Here is a 19,496-nt window from a genome sequence, read left to right on the forward strand (position 1 = left end):
TGTCGTTGAGAAAACGTGCGTTCCTTGCGGCGTGGCTTCACGTGGGAGCGGGTTGCTGAGTTTATCGTTCGGTTAACATTAACCAGGCCACTGCAATAAATAAAGGGAGGCAATTGTATCACCAACGCCTCGCACGTATCTTCGTAACTAGCCCGTATATCAGTGCAAAAAAACATATGAGTTATAGTTTGCCGGATCGCATTTCAGAAGCCAGGTTTACAGGTCTCATTTCTCCTGCTGTCAGTTTAGGTTACGTTTACTACACATTTAGTGTAACAAGAGCTTCACATAATTATGAGTGCGCTTTCACTTTAGTGTGATAAAAAGCCGTCACTATAATCAGAAATATTTTTTTTCTGCTGTAGCCTCCTGGCCTGACAAGGAAACAGCAGTGTGCAATGAGCAAGGCACCTGCTACATGCAAGGTGTCGGAACGAAACGTTTTTCGTTTCGGTTTTAGTTTCGTTTCACCGCAAAAAGTCCCGTTTCGTTTCTGTTCCGGAACGAAAAAAAACGTTCCGTAACGGTTCGTAACCGTTTTTTTTTCTTTGTATAAAAAAGAAAGTATGAAAAAGGTAAGGCAATCATTAAAAAAAACATTGGATTTGTGATGTAGTTACTTGCCCTCCTCTTATGAAAGTGGGACAAGGGTAAAACACGTTCTTCAGAGGAGCGGAAGTAACTGTACCACGTATTCCTACCAACTAGCACAAACCAGTATTCATTTCAAAGTCATAGTATTTATTTTCTCACAAGACAAATACGAATTTTTTTTAGTTGGCTTAATTCTTTGTGTCAAGGGAGTGAGCACGATCGCAGAAGTAGCACGTCATTGAGTGTACTCTCTGATGTGCGAGATCGCTGTTCTGATAACAAAGACCGCCAGGCCGGCGTGAAACACGTAGCAAGTCACAGCAAAAGCTAGAAGAGCGGACTTTGTAGAGCCTGTTGTTATCTCTTGGGGCAACTAATACAAGTAAACATGCAACGTACCCACTACGTTATAAATCGTCGCAAGTTTTCTGAAGTAGCGAAGTTCCCACTATGCCATTTTTCTTCATTCTTCGGAAAATCGCGGGACCCGTTACACATCTGTAAGGCATTATCTGCACCTTGTGCTGTGGCTGATAATGAAGAATTATGGCTGAGCACTTTGCAGTGGGTGGGAAGGAGTGTTGCGGAATGGGCGCCTCCATTCGATTCCAATTCCATTCCGGGGAATTAGAACTTGCCGCAATTCCATTCCTTTCAATTCCTCGGAATGAAAAAAAACTTAGCCCATTGGCACTAAGGGAATGGCGTGGCAGTCCGATTCCATGCATTCCTGTAATTCCTCAACGTAGGAAAGACATTTTGACAGTTTTATCGAGTTGAGAATGAACGCCCCATAAAGCTGATGTCATCGAATGCGTTAGGAACTGCAAAAGTACGCAAAACACGTTGCCAAGGTCGAGGAATAGTAGCTTGGTGACATATCTCGTGTAGTACAACCACCCTACTAATTCCCATAGGGGCAGTTCTCCCGCTACCGATAGTATTTGCGTGGTCAGCAATTTTGAACGAATGGTGGTGTTTCAGTATCGTTTAAGCTTAAATCTGTTAATGCTAAAATGACGACATAGCGTATTTTTATGCTGACAAAAGCGCCTTTGCATCGAATACGGAACACTGGGCCGCACTGCCCGTCAGCACTCACGCTTGTCAAGCGCGCCTCGCAAGCATGGATGGGGCGAGGAGAACTTTCTGTGTTCGCCTGTGCGCAGGCATGCAATGTCTTCCTTGTCGCAATGGTTATTTACGTGTGTCAGGTAATAAACTGCTCGTGAGATAAAGATCAGGCTGTGCATAGAGTATTCGCCACTTTCGTGTGAGGGTATCAATGGAAACCAACGCGCAGGGGTAATTTGTTTCGCCCTTCGGTATCTGCTGGGACAATGCATTTGTTTGTACACTAACTTATGCCTCCGTTTGTAGTAGGCGCGTTGCTTATAAATGTACCGTGTTTTAATCAGCTAAGCCACTTTAAAAATACTGCTTTAGTGTTAACTTGCGAGGCTCTGACTTACTAACGTTTGAAGCTTGAAAAACACCACGTACACGAAAACGTCCCCTATTTTCGGAAAAAGACGTAATTCCATTCCCATTCCATTCTTCCGAGCGTTGTCCCCATTCCATTGCAGGGTCGCGAATATGTTGAAGATTCCGGAGTCATTCCAATTCCGGAGTGGTAACTCCGCAACACTGGTGGAAAGCGTTAAACCACACAGCCTTTGCGCTGTTAGCATTGTGTGATGACTGGTTGTTATTTTACTCTTCTGCCACGCTATATTACATATGTCAACGCGATTCCTTGCGCGGCATGACGCCTGTGTAGAGTATTTTTGCGATGGATTTATAAGCACCAGCGTGACACTGTGGTGGAAGACCCGACTGCCACGCAGAGGGCGCGGATCCTAGAAATTTGTTTCTCCTTTAATTTTTTCTTATACAACGCGATAGCGGTCACGTACACCGGCGGCTGCGGACAACTATGGAGCCAAAATCGGCTGTTGTGATCTCATAACAGCTTTCGCTGTAACAAACTTCAGCGCCGACAATGCCCTCTCCACTTTGGCCTGCTTGACAGGCGCGCAAAAGTCCACTTGCGTTAATATAAACATCTCTGGCTGCCACTGTTCTCGTTTTTCGCACAATTTCAACATATCTTTGCTTTGGATTTCCTGTCTGAGGTACGCGCTAATACTATACCCTGAGATATGCTCACACTGCATGAGCTGAGTTGTTCCGGATTGCGAAATTTTCTCGTGAACCTAAAAACGATTGAACAAATTTCGGTTTCACACCGGAACGAAATAATAAATAACGTTTCGGTTATGTTTTCGTTTCGGTCAAAAATATCGTTTTTTTTTCGTTTTTCGTTTTCGGTTTTCGTTCCGTTCCGACACTCTGGTTACATGACACGCCTTTTAAAGAAGCTAGCCCGAGTGATACAACATGCATTATAAGGTACGTTTACATATATGTATAATAAACCGCTGTTTTTTTCACTATGTTTATATGTTTACTTTTGCAAAAGTTAATATTTCATTGATTATGCTTATCAATATCTGGTGATGTCATTACTTGTTTTTCCGGGATTGCCAGGCAACGACAGGGTGACTAACCCCGAATGTCCACTCTGCAAGTGCGGCGAAACATGTGAACGTCTGCTACAACAGGTCATCTTGAACCTCACGCTTGCAATGCTGTATTTGTGAATGGTTTACCAGGCATCTCATGGAGGTGTGCCTACAATCGTCCACAAGTATTAGCTGTCTACACTGTCATGCAATCTACACCGCAATAGCGTTGAATTTGAGCACTAGCTCCGTGCATTAGTTACATTACCTGGCACTGCTGAGCTCAACGACGCATGTTTTATACCCAGCCACGGTGGCCACATTTCATTGGGGGCGAAATGCAAAGACACTCGTGTGCTTAGATCTGCGTCTGAAGTTCAGGGAAAGACGGAAGCTTGAAGAGACGAAAAATATGTGAACAAGAGGTGTCGCTGGAGCAAACGTTTCGACAAACAGTCTTGTCTTCTTCAAGGCTACAACTGCGTTTGTTTAACTCCAGTCAGTTAGAATCAATCTAGAGTTGCCCACTACTGTATGACTCATAATCATATCATGGTTTTCATGTGAATCATCAGAAATTATAAATTTAAGGGTAAATATATAGAAGTCTGTCTGGCTGGGCAAGATTATAAGAAAAAAAAAGACTCTCCAGCCACATTTAATCATTAGTCTTAATTTAAAAAAAACTAAGAGACCAAACGGGTCTCGAAACGTACGGTCAGTTTTTGTTTTAAATTATAAATCACATTACAAAACGAACATCACGGCAGTGAGGGGAATTAACAGTCTTTCCAACATCTAATAATATCTGGGGTTTAACGTCCCAAAATCACGATACGCCGTAGTGGAGGGCTCCGGAAATTTCGGCCACCTAAGCATTTTCGCCTCCATCGAAAATACAGCTGCTGCGCAACGTAAATGCAACATTTAGTTGTGCCTTTTGAGACAGTTTACAAACTATGCTCAAAACTGTTTTGCCTTAATTAACTGTGTTTAGATCATAGAAGTTTACAAAAAGATACAACAAAGCTTTACAAGGCTGTGCTCAATTACATTAGCCTTTGCACATATGTTCAATGGGCTCCTTCAAATTATTTACAGCTAATAAACAAATTATAAGAGTGACGAGCACTTCTTCCAGCACAGCTTCACCAAGCACGTTTACGTTGTCGTGATTTGTGAGATTGTGTTCAGTGAGTATGGTAGTGTTTTCTTTTTTACATAGCAGAGAAACGTCCCAAATTTGTTTGAACACACCTACTTCTGCTGTTTGATTAAATTAACATGTCACAGTTGTAGCACCTACCACTATGAAGTGAAAGTCTGTGAACTGTCACGAAAAAAACCTAGGAAATCGAAGAGGTTATTTAAAACATACACGAACTTGGACTTATCCACAGCCACACTACAAGATTTTACGTATTGTCACGGGGTCGTGACGTCGACGAAAGCAGCAGTCGGTGTGTCCAAGATGAAACATTTTATTTGGCCGAACTTGTGGCCGGGAAACGAAAAGTCAAACTACAGCAATACACACTGCACACTGATAGCGGCGAACAGGCGTCGGCCGTTGATAAACTGATCTGTGGCAAGGCGCGTCGGCATTTATACCTGCGGCATCGAACATTCCAGCATTATCACTGGTGGCTGCGTTAGTTCGACAATAAACTGAGCTGTTTGCAATTGCACGCTCCAGCCTAACAGAAGATCCTAAAATAATCTGGAATGTTCCCAGACATTCTGGCACGGTTTGCGCAACGCATTAACTACACGTGCAATTGGCCAATAACCTAAAACATAGAAAGAAGAAGCACATGTGGCAGTATTTCAAGCCGGAGCTTGTAAAAGTAGCAGGGAGAATACATACTTGAGCTCCCAAGCCCAAATATATTGAAAAAGTAAATAATACAATAACAAGTATACAATATATATATGACCTTTATTTATCCAGCATTGACACAGGTTCACATCATGCCCCACAGTTTGATTTCGTGAGTGTTTGCTTGCAATAGAGTGCTCAAGTTCTATCGACATGTCTATGTGATACAGAGATTGTGCTTACGGCTGAGCAGTTGTTTAGTGTTCTGTGCGAACACCAACAAAGATGTATACTGCATGCCTAAAGCTTATTTTCTTAGAATAGTGCTTCTAGAATCCGTAAGCACTCGCCTTATATCTCTGTTTCTTTAGCATTCAGCTACGCTGCATACTCAGCAGTCCGATTACTACTAGCGCCAAGAAATTCTAGGTGTAAAATCTGTGTAACTGAACTATATCGAGGAACAAAACGAGCCTGAAATATTTTCTTCCACCTATTACATGAATACGTAATACCTATGGTGTGGCTTCACGGCCGAGAATTTAGCCGAGAAATTCGTGCCTGCCCTGTAGACACAACGCTATATTCCTTATTTGTAACGCATTCAAGGTGACATCGCAGAGCGAGAAAGATGCAGAACTGTGCGCATCCGCGGTTGTTTACGTAAAAGATTGATCAAAACTACATTGCTCTCACTGCGCCAACTATCTGTCGGCGTAGCGCACGTTTCGTTTCCGACTCCACACCATGCACTCAAAGATCAACACAACCTGGCAAGCGCCGCATAACTAACGGAAGGATAAGACCCTTGTCCTAAAGCTATGCTGTTAAAACTCGGACGCTGCTACACAACGAGAGCAACGTTCTTTCAGCGATCTCGGTGTTCGGTTATATGCACATATTTGTCAGCTTTCAGACTGATTACACACGTACGGGTTGAAAGCTTTCGACGTGTATGAGTGACTTGTTTTGCTTGGACCTGACTGTATACATTGCTTGTACCAGCTTGGGCACTCACAATAAACGATGCAAACCTTACTTGATTGACGTTGTTTTTGCCAGTCGAGGCCAGTTTGGTCACCTGGCGATAAATATTACACATGCGAGCAGCGATGTAGCAGCGACAAAGAAAAATACCACAGGGAGCAAAAAGCGCTGTAGCGCGACCAGGGCGAACCAACCGCAAAAACGCGTTTGTCTAATGATGATGATGGTACTTGCAGCGCCATCTCGCCTCGCTCTATTGCAGTTCAGTGCGCCGCCGCTACCCTTATTTCCGTACTACAGCCAAAGGTACAGTTTCCGTTCTCTAAAGTGGTAGATGTTCTCTGGTTAAATCTTGTTAGGTTGTCCATTAGGCGATTAACAATGACCTTACTTCTGCGAAAAATCTACCAAGGAGCTCGACGGTGCATGATTTCAGTGAGAGGCAAATTTTACTAGGCGGTGAGACGTCGCTGTGTACCAGCTAGGTGTACTTGTTATGCGAATAATTCAGCAAGGAGCTCTATGGTGCATTTTTGAATTTAGGGCTAAATGTTACTAGGCGGACAGACGCCACTGCGTACAAATTATGCATACTTGTTATGTGAGGAATCCAGCAAGGAGAGGTATGGTTATTTATTTGATTGAGAGCTAAATGGTTCTTGGCGGACAGACGTCACTGTGCACCCAATAGGCGTGCTTGTTAGGTTGAGAATTCAGCAAGGAGCTTGTTAGTGCATTATTTGATTGATACCCGAATGTTTGTAATGGGACAGACGACGCTGGGTACCACTTAAGCGTACTTGTTATGCGAAGAATCCAGCAAGGATGTCGATGGTGCATTATTTGATTGATACCCGAATGTTCCTAATGGGACAGACGACACTGGGTACCACTTAGGCATACTTGTTATGCGAAGAATCTAGCAAAGATCTCGATGGTGCATTATTTGATTGATACCCAAATGTTTCTAATGGGAAAGACGACGCTGGGTGCCTCTTAAGCGTACTTGTTATGCGAAGAATCCAGCAAGGATCTCGATGGCGCATTATTTGATTGCCTGATAGAAGTGCGTTTTGACTTTGTTGCCTGTTTATCACTCACTATCGTTTAAATGCGCGTTTCTGAGACGCCATGTATCGCTGCTTGCACTGTCCGAGTACGCAATGTTTTGTTCAGAACGTTTCTCCAGGAAACTGGAGTGCCCCAAGATGGTTTCCTGAGTTGTAAACTTTTTATTACCAAAATGAACTCCTTGCGACTCTCTGTCCCGCGCAACACGTTCTATTCCACTTATGTGGATGATGTGCAGGTTGCCTATAAGTCTTGTAATCTTGCAATGTGTGAGCGGCCGGTTTAGCTTGGATTGAACAAGGTTTCTAAATGGGCAGATGAGAATGGGTTCAGAGTGAATCTGCAAAAAGCACGTGCACATCATTTTACAGAAAGAGAGGCCTTCATCCCGATCCTGACATTGACCTGTGCACAGGGTGAACGTCTGACTGTAAAAACATTGCATAAATTTCTAGGCCTAATTATTGACACGAAACTTACCTTCATATCACACATCAAGTATATAAAGATCAAGTGCATAAAAACTATGAATATTTTAAACGTGTTGTCAAGGGCTACGTGGGCTAGTGACAAGAAGTGTCTGATGAATCTGTATAAAAGCCTCATACGCACGCGCTAAGATTGTGGGGCGAAAATCTATCAGTATCGAACACCAAGCGCCTTAAATATGCTTGACCCTGCCCACAATATAGGTATTCACCTTTCTACGGGCGCTTTGCGCACCAGCCCCGTAGAAAGCCTCTACGTTGAATCGAACGAGCGGTGGCTCCACCTGCCGAGATCTTACATGGCTTTTCTGCATTTTCTCTTAGTGAACGCGGAGAACGAACACCGTTCACACTCTACAATTAATGATATGTGCAGTTCTGCCCTGTTTTACAGTCGTCCTTCGTTGAGACAGCGCTATTCACTTCGTGTGAGGGTCCTAGCTGGGGAAATGGGTGTGTCACTTCAATACCGTTTCGTGGCTCCTGCTGCATCTCCCCCGCCGTGGCAGTGGCAACTCATAGGTTGCGATGTATTCTTCCTGGAAGTTACTAAGCACTTGCCTACTGCAATATCTCTGCACACTTCTTCGAACTACAGCAGAAATACACTTTTCCAGAATTGTACACTGATGCCTCAAAGTCTCATACTTCTGTGTCCTACACTGTGTGGTTGGTCCATCCTTTTCAGATGAAGGCGTTCTGCACCCCAATACAACCATCTTCACAGCAGAGGCATACGCGATATTTGCGGCCACCAAACGTATCAATGAATTAAAACTACAAAATGCAGTGATATACACTGATTCCCTAAGCGTGGTGACAGCTCTGCGAACTGTTAAAAAGTACAAGAACCCTGGTGTTGAGATAACTGATATTTATTCTCCAACCAAAGTTACGAAGACACCTTGTCTCAGTTTACACACTTTTATGCTCGGTATACACACTCAAACGCCATGTCGCAGCGTGATGGGCGTCAGAGCCCCGCAAAATCCAAGGAAACGTGTTGGCGGTCCAGCTGGCTGCTTCCGCCCACGTAAACGCTGCCGCCAATACATCCGTAGCTGTCCCTGCGCTTGACCTAAAACCCTTCCTTAAACAAAAGCTCAGGGATTATTTGCAGCGGTTATGGGATAGACATACACAGACTAAACTGCAGCTCATCAAGCCACATCTCGGGAACTGGCCTCCAGTATCGAAGTCATACCGCACACAAGTTACACTTACCAGGTAAAGAACAGGACATACACACAGTACACACACATACCTTTTCCAGTGGCGATCCACCTTTGTGTGATAAATCTGGTGAAGCATTCACTGTCCTGCACATACTCATTTAATGCAGTGGATTAAATCCCATAAGAAAAAAGCACTTCCCATTACCATACTGAGAGCAATTACCACGTCATCCATCATTGTTCGTAGGCAGGGAACCGGTTTTTAAATATGAGTCATTGTTTGCGTTTTTGAAAGACGTTCATAGCTTTCAAGTCATATGCCCAGGAAATCCATAGCACGACCCCTGAAAAGAGGTTGTTGCTGGGGTAGCTACATTAGAGAAGTACCTGCCTCCCTGCCTTTGGCTTGAAAGGCCTTGAGGAGGCATTCGTGCTATTTTCCCATCTCTCCCTTGTAGATATCATGCTCACTTTTAATTCATTCCGCTCCCCTCGATCACATCACGTATCAATGCCATAATTTTCTACTCTATACACACCTTTTACGCTAATTTATAGCGTGTGATTTTAGGGCTCTATACAGCCATAATACACCCTGTCATCATAATCATTGGTTATCACTAACAGCATACAAAAGACATGGTACTCTTTGGCCACCCATGGCCCTTGCGCCACAAAACCCACCTAATCATCAGAATGTAGAGATAAATATGAATATACTCAAGACTGCAACAGTGCTCAACAGTATCGCGAAATAGTGGGCCAACGATTGGGAACTAAACTTCGGCGCCTGTACGCATACCTAAGTCAATTATTAAATGGGGACGCTTGTCAAGGGAGCAACTGCCCCAGCGAGACTCCCTGTTCAAGGATTTTTCCTGTCTTCAAGCCTAAATAAAGTCATCTCTTTTCAGGCCTCTATCGTCCCCTGGACTTCTGCTTTGCTTGGATATCCGGGTTGTGGGTTTTAATGGTCTTTGCTGTCCTGAGCTCTTTTCGCCTTGACTTACGTGTGAATAATTTTGTTCGTAATCATTGTGATCCCGGCAACACTGTGAAAGCCAGTTTTCGCAGTCATCATGTGAGATTTATTTGTATTTGACTGTGCGCAGGTTACAACACACTCGTTAATTTAACCTTACGAGTATGTTTGCTGCAACGCCAGAGGTGCCCGGTGAAGCTATATCCCTAGTACAGCTGTTTCATTTGTTATAGTGCTTGCCCTTTGAGCAAAAGTGTTACTTGTTATTAATAAGTATTCTAAATTGGCGTGTAATGAAAAACCCTTCATGCTTTCTTTATATTGGCCTTCTGTGGGCGTATGATGAGATTAATTGAAGATGTCCCAAAGAGTAATCAAGTTCAGTCCGGCTATGAAAACGGTTACAACTGCTGCAAGACATAGATAAATTGTCTAAAGTATTGGGCGCACCGGCTATGGAATATTCTTATAGAATTCATGAGAAATCATTCAACAAAGAATGCCGCTGGAGCCAACGTTTCGACAAGATGAATTCCATAAGCTTATTATTCATGTCGGCCCAAGCGACATTCAACGACCGCTTTATGCTTTGAACTTCCCAAGAACTTCTGTCTTATTTGGGTCGCCTTAGCCTATTATTGGCTGAGCATACGATCCTGTGTTCTGGCTGTGGTCGTATTTAGAAATATGCTAGATCATGATGGCGTTTGCCCTTTTCAAGTGCTTTCTTATGAAATTTTTGAAAGTAAAAGTTATTTCCGCCTTAAAATGTTTGGGGTATTCGCTAGTAGCATTGTTTTCTGGGGCGGAACTCGGAACTCTTTTCGTTCGCAAGTGTTCTTGGCCATTGGCCAGCAGATTCGTTATTATATGCCCAGTTTTACGAATGGCTGAAAATTTCTCTTACGAACATTTCTACTATAGGACGTTCTTGTGAATAGAGACCCTGATGTGCTTTTTTTCAGTTGGATTCCCATGATTGGCCTAGCAGTCATCGCTTTTGGAACAGGTGGCATCAAGCCATGCGTGTCTGCCTTTGGAGGCGACCAGTTTATGCCAGGGCAGGTGAGTCGTCTCCACGCCATAACGGTATGCACTAGGGTCTGTGCGTTAACAACACTGGCATGACTACGAAGAGTGTCCGTTCCCGTTCACAAGAGGCAAGTGCTTGATGCCTTCTGTCTTTCTAATTAAGCCGATGCTGCGATGGCCAAGCGTATTTCTGGAGACGCGGAAAAATGCTGCACCATAAAGGCGCCTGCAGAAAGGAGGTTTGAATCGAAATATGAAGCACCGCCTATAGAGCGGTTTACGCAAATGTATAAAGCGTTCATTGCTATTGAATGTAAAGTAATAAGGTTTAAAAAAATGATGGCGTTGGTAAGGCGAGGAAAGCCCGGAACACGTTGCCAATAATTGGTCCGACCGAGCGCCTCTTTCCACGTAGTGTATTGCACGAGTGCCAGTCTCTCGCAGATAAGATAGAAGAATAACAGGCACTTCCTTGCGAACTATCCGCGCACCTCCCGGAAACGCAGTCTGTTCAGTGAACTCGTAGGGAGACCCTCTTTTTTTCTCCATGGGTCCTGCAGGGCAAAAGCGCTTGTAGGACCCATGTAATGGCCTATATCACCCATTCCGTTTATTCAGTGCACAATGAAGAAGCGGCACTACTTACATTAAATTTCCAGAAGGAGTACAGGCCGATCCAGTTTTCACTCTGTAGAGTAGACTCGGCGCTGTTGAGTTCCCTATGACTCAGGGCTGACGTGGTGAGTTCCATAAAGAGCGAATATGGCCTCCAATTGTTTGTATTGGATGTTACTCGTTCTCAGGAAATATTACTGTCAGTTTTTTTGACAGTGTTTTTTTGACAAGGGCTCCTTCGTTGACGCTGACAGCAACATGCGAAGGTAATCACCCGACTATTATTATCATTCTTTTTGGCAAATTCTTTCAGCGATGACTGGCCAGCGCATTTTTGAAGGTGTCGCACAAGAGAATTGTTGCATTGCCGACTTAGAATCCGACAAAATGACGGGTTGTTGTGCTAGACCACGGTGTTAGAAGTATTATAGGTGGACCGACGGCGCCTCCGGAAGCGGCGAACTTTTGTCCGCGGTTTGTGGCGTCTTGTTCACAGGGCCCTAGATGGCGCTACACTACTGGTGGCTCAAGAGCGGTATCAGGCGTGGTCGCTTCGGAGCCGCGACCGCCCCTCGAAATGAATAAAAAAACTGTGCGTTCGCGCTATAACGAGCGCAAAAATAAATAAATAAATAATAGCTTCGAATAAATCGAAATTTGGACGATACAGCCGCTACCTGTTGAATATGTTGAATTTGCCACCGCGAAGGTTGGCGGTGGCAAATTCAACATATGCTTTCCTCATTCGGACAATTAAAGATATGACAGTGACGTCACGCTGAAATATGACAAAAATTAGTTCTATTTGTAGAAGTATAGTTTAGATAGTTAGAAAAAATACCGCATTAGCCGTAGTATTACAACAGAAAATGCACAGTGTCTTTGCTGTCGCGAACATTCGAAGTAATTTGCGGTCGTTGATCGCGGATAAAAAAATGTGTCACGAATACGACTGTTTAGCTGGTCGTGCATAAAATACTGAATTTTAGCGAATGCCAGCAGCTAAGTTTGAGGCACCGACGAAGGATATGAAAAAGCATCCTGGTTTGGCACTGCGAGAAGGGGAGACATTATGAATGGTGGATATATGTTTCCGATTCTTCTCTCTTGCCAACTGAGGAATATATTTCACTGTTTATGTCTCGCATAGTCACCCGAAGACAGCGTTACTACTTCGTCTTTCAAGGAACACGTCGATCGCGGTGTGCGGAGTCTTTACGAGCGTAGCCTGTCAACCGCGATGGTACACCGGTTACGGTACTCGGCTGCTGACCGAAGTTCCCTAGTTCGATCCCAGCCGCGGCGGTCGCATTTTGATGGAGGCGGCGTGCTAGAGACCCGTGTACTCTACGATGTCAGTGCATGTTAAATAACACCACATTGCCGAAATTTGTGGAGCTCTGCTACGGCGTCCCTCATAATCATAACGTGGTTTCAGCACGTAAAACCCCATATATTCTCATTGTTAACAAGCGTAGCTTTCGCACAGAGAGAGAAAGACTGCAAACGCACGTAGGTGTTAAAAAAAACGGGCCAACTCACGGCGTGGATGAACTCAAGACGATGAACTCAAAACGAACTCAATACTTCGTCGGCACGGCGTCATTAGCCAGAGCCGCCTTTCGTGATGTGCTCACAAGAACGTGCCCTTTGTACACTGCTTCCCACGTCTTCGTTATGTACCTCGGCTCGAAGTGCTTCTCGCACACGTAATCAGTCGACTGCAGCACGCGGTCCTTGCGCGGAATCGCATGGCGCCAAACATTCAGGCGTTCCGCATCTCAGGGTGCAGAAAAATCGACTTTTCAGTGCAGGTCTTGTACACAGAGTTGCACCGCGGCACAAAACACTTTTTGCCCATTTCACGGCTTTCTCACTCGAATAGCATGACCTGCCATCGCACAACAAGAATTAAACGAGGAAGCAATGTGGCCACAACTGCTTCGTCACCGTGGCTTGGTCGGAAGAGAGGCCGGCGCGCGCCGCTGTGAGCCTCTTGACTGCTCCTGCCACCTCGCGGCGTGACGGCGCCGAGGAACCAAAGTTCGACGCAGCGAGCGCACGGCGCCGGTGCTGCGTCGTTCCACCTGTACTTCTAACACCGTGTGCTAGACCATTTTTCAGATTGCGAGGAGCAGCAGCACTAGGTTGGCGCCCTGTCTTTCGCGGCGCGAGTGTCCGCCGCACGTTTCCGAAGCGTTTTTAGAGGCTTTTTTATATTATTTTAGACCTTGTTCATTTATTTTAACTAGGTTTTCAGCGTTGCTAGCCCTGTTTTAGGCCTGTATAGGCCACATGATCACGCCACATGGAATCTACGGATTCCATGTGGCAAGCCGGGCCCCTGAAGTGGTACGCACTTATATGGACGTACGGTGCCGCATGTGCATGGACCTATATATATGGCGTACGGTGCGTTCCGTGCATATACATAGATGACACCGTACGCCTGCTTATCCAGGAGGTACTAGCGTTGTAGCGTGGAGTTGACGATAAGGTTTGCGAAGCTGACAAAGTCAACAACATTCTTATTCGCAATGCTGATGTCGCCTTTACTTGTGTACAGAGACTGTTTCACCGTTGACTAATGCATAAGAGAGTGTGAACGCTTTGAAAAAGCGAAAAGCTTTCGCATCACATAACAAGTTGTCGGGCTCCCTAACACTGCGTCCGCGTTGTCGTGTGAGAGCGTCATGATGTAGCCGCCGCCAAAGAGCAAAAGATTTCTGTGCCTTGTGAGGTGTGAGACCGAGGCCGCATCTCCATCAGCTCCACAGGCCCGTTACGATGAGCCCGACGCGACAGTGTTGCTAATCCAAGCCGTCGTACGTTAAGAACAGCGAACGCAGGATCCAGTCCGTCTATGCCATCAGTCTTTCTACGTTCAGAAGTGTTCGATCCTACCGCCGACAGTCACCCACCCAAGATACCGTGATCCGAACCAGTGGCGCACACGTGACGACGGGCCAATATGAACTGCAATGGGGTAGGCCACATCTCCCGTCATTATAACCATCATCTGCCATCGTCTCCTCGTTTAACGGTACAGGCCAATATGATTGAATTGCAGTGGGCTAGGCCACAACTCGCCGTTGTCGCTATCGTCGGCCAATATGCTTCACTTGCAATGCGGTAGGCCACCACTCTCACCATTGTCGCTATGGCCGGCTACGTCCATTTCGTTCGACGGCGCTGACCAATATGGTTCAATTGCAATAGGGTCCGGTACATATCTCGCCATAGTCGCTATCGTCGGCCGTCGTCAGTTTCTTCAACGGTACAGGCCAATGTGCTTCAACTGCAATGGGGTAGGCCGCATTTCTCGCCATTGTCGCATATTGTCCGCCATCGTCATTTCGTTCGCCGGCACAGGCCAATATGCTTCAATTGCAGTCGGGTAGGCTACATCTATCGTTATTGTCACCGTCGTCATTTCGTCCAACGGCACAGGCCAATATGCTTCTGTTGCAATAGGGCAGGTCACATCTCTCGCCATTGTCGCTATCGTCGGCCATCGTCCCCTCGTTCAACGGCACAGGCCAATATGCTTCAATTGCAATAGGGCAGGGCACCTCTCACGCCATCATTACCTCGCTCAACGGCACAGGTGAATATGCTTCAGTTGCAATGGAGTAGGCTACATCTCTCGCCACTGTCGCTCTCTTTCGCCATCGTCACCTCGTTCAACCGCACAGGCCAATATGCTTCTGTTGCAATAGGGCAGGTCACATCTCTTGCCATTGTCGCTATCGTCGGCCATCGTCCCCTCGTTCAACGGCACAGGCCAATATGCTTCAATCGCAATAGGGCAGGGCACCTCTCACGCCATCATTACCTCGCTCAACGGCACAGGTCAATATGCTTCAGTTGCAATGGAGTAGGCTACATCTCTCGCCACTGTCGCTCTCTTTCGCCATCGTCACCTCGTTCAACGGCACAGGCCAATATGCTTCTGTTGCAATAGGGCAGGTCACATCTCTTGCCATTGTCGCTCTCTTTCGCCATCGTCACCTCGTTCAACGGCACAGGCCAATATGCTTCAATTGCAATTTGGAAGGCCACATCTCTCGCCATTATCGCTATCGTCAGCCATCGTCCCCTCGTTCAACAGCACAGGCCAATATGCTTCAATTGGAATAGCGCAGGCCACATCTCTCCCTGTTGTCGCTATCATCGGACATCGTCGGTTTGTTCAACGGCACAGGACAATATGCTTCAATTGGAATGGAGTAGGTCACATCTCTCGCCATTGCCGCTCTCTCTCGACATCATCACCTCGTTCAACGGCACAGGCTAATATTCTTCAATTGCAATGTTGTAGGTCACATCTCTTGCCAATGTCGCTATCGTCGGCCATCGTCCCCTCGTTCAACGGCACAGGCCAATATGCTTCAATTGCCGTGGGGTAGGCCACATCCCAGGCAGCACACAACGTAAGGCCGATATTGGTTTTACGACGGCTATGCGAGGTCCAATATGGGCCCAATGTTGCCGGTACTAGGGAATTATTGCCTTGAATATAGCCGGCAATGCTGGGCCGGTTTTGCCGCCCTTCATCGAATATTGGGTTTTCACCGACAATATTGGGCCTGGTTTAGCGCAGTCCCACAAATATCGGCTGAGCTAATGGCTTTCATCAGCAAATATAGGCCCAGTTTTGTCGTTCTTCAGCCCATGTCGGCTGAGCCGTTCGCTTTCAGCGGCTAATGTTGGGCCTATTTTGCCGTTATTCAGCCCACGTTCGCTGAGCCGTTCGCTTTCAGCGGCTAATAATGGGCCCATTTTGCCGTGCTTCAGACAGTGTAGAAGTCAGTGACAATCTTTTGCCGCTAATAGTCGACCGCATTTTTTGCGGCCCGTTTCCGCTCGACTTGATAATCACGATCCGATCGAGATACGCATTACAGAAATTATATTCATTTATGTATCAATCAAACGTCGAGCGTGCTACGTACACGTTTCATTGACGGAACATCACGCGTGCGCGCTTCTGAATAGTTTTGCTCATGTGCTCTTTTTATTGCGATAGCAATTATATGGACAGTCTCGGCTGATTTTTGCCATCGCCGTCGCCGCCGTCATGCACCGTACATGTATATGTCTATATATATATCAAAGCCACAAAGAAAAAACATGTCTGATCCCTCTGTAATAGGAACCGGTATAACACAAGAGTGAAACGTGTCTTCACAGACGTAGTTGAGCGTTTGTTGCGCATTCTTTCGCCCCAAGGGCGAAGGAATGAATGCTACACCAACAAATTGTAATGTCACGCGAAGAACGGCAAGCAGCTCGAAACTTGCAACGCGCTGCTCAAGCAGAAAGGACGCACGGAACGAACATACACAGGATGAGAGCGAACTGTCACATTTGTAACTTATTTCTGCGTGAGCACTGCGCTCCTTTCGCAAAGGCGGCCGCTGCAGTGAGCCAAGTGACTTTCGTGCTCTCAACGCGAGACGTACAAACCACCGCGATCACGAGATAAGCGCACGCAGGAGCGACCACGCCCTGTAGACGCGGGCGCTCGTCGCAACGGCGACGACCTTTCAAGCCCGCTCTTCTACGCTATTCTAAAGTCACTGGAGCGGGAAAAGTACCGCGACCGTCCTGCTCGCCGTCATATTTGGTCCAGCGCGGCCGAAGCTGCGGTGGCTCGGTGTTGATTTTACGCGGAGTAACGCAATTTTTACAAATTGCGTGTGCTTTTGCAGCCCCGAATGAAGCATACCGTTGTTCTCTAAATATTTACGAAAGAAATGGCGGCAGCTTTCAGTTGCCTACACGCGCACGCATGCGTACTAACACGACAAAGAAATGCGAACTGCGCGGCATTTACGCGCTCGGCTGTCGGCATTTATTAAATGCGAAGCATTTCTCAGCGAACTTCCGCGAGTTTGAACGTAGTATCTATCTATCTATCTATCTATCTATCTATCTATCTATCTATCTATCTATCTATCTATCTATCTATCTATCTATCTATCTATCTATCTATCTATCTATCTATCTATCTATCTATCCGTTCACGATTGTGTGCTCTCCTGGTCGTTTCGTTAATGGGATGTATACCAAATTTGGTATGGCATAACTGACTGTCTGACGAATACAAACTACAGGTGGCAACATGAAAATAATTACATGTACGCCTTGTACGGTATGATTTACACGCCACGCTCATGGTGCGCTCGCGGCCGCTTCGCTAGCTTGATACACACCAAAATTGATATGGCCTGACAAGAGTGTATGACGAACAAAAGTTACTGGTCATAACGTGCAAATCATGGCAGGCATGGCATCTAAAACATGATTTTCATGACATGGTCTCGGGGCGGTCGCGGTCGTTTAATGAAATGCATATGTACCAAAATTGATATGACGAGATACTTCTCTATGACGAACGTTAGTGACAGGTGGTAACATGAAAATCATGACTTGAATGTCATGTGCAGCATCACTTACTTGCGACGCTCATGGTGCGCTCGCGGCCGGTTCGGTAGAATGATATACAGAAATTGGTATAGCGCGAGGTGACTGTATGAAGAACATGAATGACAGCTGGTAACGTGAAATTTATGACATGCATGACATGTACGGCATACTCTGCATTACACTGTCTTTGTGTGCTTCCGGCCGTTTTGTTAACTGGATGTATACCAAATTTGGTATGGCAGGACATGGGTGCGCGACGAACATAAATTGTATATACCACATAGTACATGCATGCATGCATGACAAACATGCGATATTGTCACGTGGTCGTGATGTCGAAGAAGGCGGCAGTCAGCACGTCAGAGATGAAATTTTATTTGGCCGAACTTGTGGCCGGGAAGCAAAGTCAAACTACAGCAATACACTGATAGCGGCGAACAGAGCGTCGACCGTCGATCAACTGACAAGTGGTGAAGTGCATCGGCATTTATACATGTGACGTCGAATATTGCAGTCTTATCACTGGTGGTCGCGCAAGCTCTGGAGTAATCTAGGCTGTTCGCGGCCTGCACGCAATCTTAACAAAACGATCTACAGCAATCGCGTAGCTTCTCGAACAATGAGGCGCGGTTTGCGCTAAGCGTTGCTGACAGTCTTTGTGGGCGAAAACCAAATACAGCAAAAGTGATAATAAGAAACGCACGTGGCAATGCCCCCCTCTGAAAAAGCATCGTCCCGATGCTTAAAACAGAACACGGGAGGAGGGGGGGTGGCCAATGTATGCAACAATACATAACAGTAAGCAAGAAAGTACAATAAACAATAAGCACAAGTAAGAAAGCACAATAATAAACAAAAAGTACAGTCTTGATTCACTAACGCGCGTAATATGGCTTGAGGCGCACCACATGGACGACTTCAGGTAGCGCACGGCGCCGCTGGGAGTTCGTAATGCCGTCAGGGACAACCTCGTAGTCGAGTGCACCGAGGCGTCGAAGTACCCTGCACGGTCCGAAGTATCGTCGAAGAAGCTCTCACTAAGTCCCCGTCGGCGTATTGGCGTTCAGACTCATACACGGTCACCGGGTTGGTATTCCATGTGGCGTCGTCGAAGGTTATAGTGAAGGCTGTCGACCCTCTGCTGGTTCTTGATGCGCAGGCGGGCTAGCTGTCGAGCTTCTTCGGCGCGTTGCAAATAAGCAGCAACGTCGAGATTGTCTTCGTCGGTGACGTTCGGTAGCATGGCGTCGAGCGTCGTTGCCGGGCTTCTTCCGTAGACAAACTTGTACGGTGTCATCTGCGTCATTTCTTGGACGGCCGTGTTGTAAGCGAAGGTCACGTTCGGGAGGACGGCGTCACACGTCTTGTGCTCAACGTCGACGTACATGGACAGCATGTCGGCGATGGTCTTATTTAGACGCTCGGTGAGGCCATTACACACTAAACAAATTCTGACCCATAAGGGTGTAAATCGGCTTGTCGCCAGACGAACACCCTTTGCCACCTATTGGGTGTTCGAAAAAGGGTACTTAGAAAGGGTGCAGACCTCAACACCCTTAAAAAAGGGTGCACAGCATAAAATGTTAAAGGGTGTAATGGTTGCACCCTTTATAAAGGGTGCTATCGTGCCATAACACCCTTTAAAATGGGAGCTGGAAGGGTGCTCCACACAGATGTACCAGTGGAGCAAAAACCTAGGATTGATGCCAGAGATCGGCACGAATGTAGACGATGTCGCGTGACAGGCCACATATCAGCTAATACTTGAACAGATGT

The 19,496-nt window shown here is 46.1% G+C and overlaps 1 protein-coding gene across 1 annotated transcript in view; it reads left to right on the forward strand.

The window, feature by feature from the left end:
* LOC119383896 (peptide transporter family 1) overlaps positions 1–19,496 on the forward strand; it is a 658,636-nt gene that overhangs the window by 244,090 nt on the left and 395,050 nt on the right. The window contains exon 5 of the mRNA XM_037652169.1: positions 10,607–10,706. Within this exon, the coding sequence (XP_037508097.1) occupies positions 10,607–10,706 (100 nt within the window). The remainder of the gene's footprint in view (positions 1–10,606; positions 10,707–19,496) is intronic.

The sequence above is a fragment of the Rhipicephalus sanguineus genome, chromosome 1 (genome assembly GCF_013339695.2).
Source record: "Rhipicephalus sanguineus isolate Rsan-2018 chromosome 1, BIME_Rsan_1.4, whole genome shotgun sequence".
Lineage (NCBI taxonomy): Eukaryota > Metazoa > Arthropoda > Arachnida > Ixodida > Ixodidae > Rhipicephalus > Rhipicephalus sanguineus.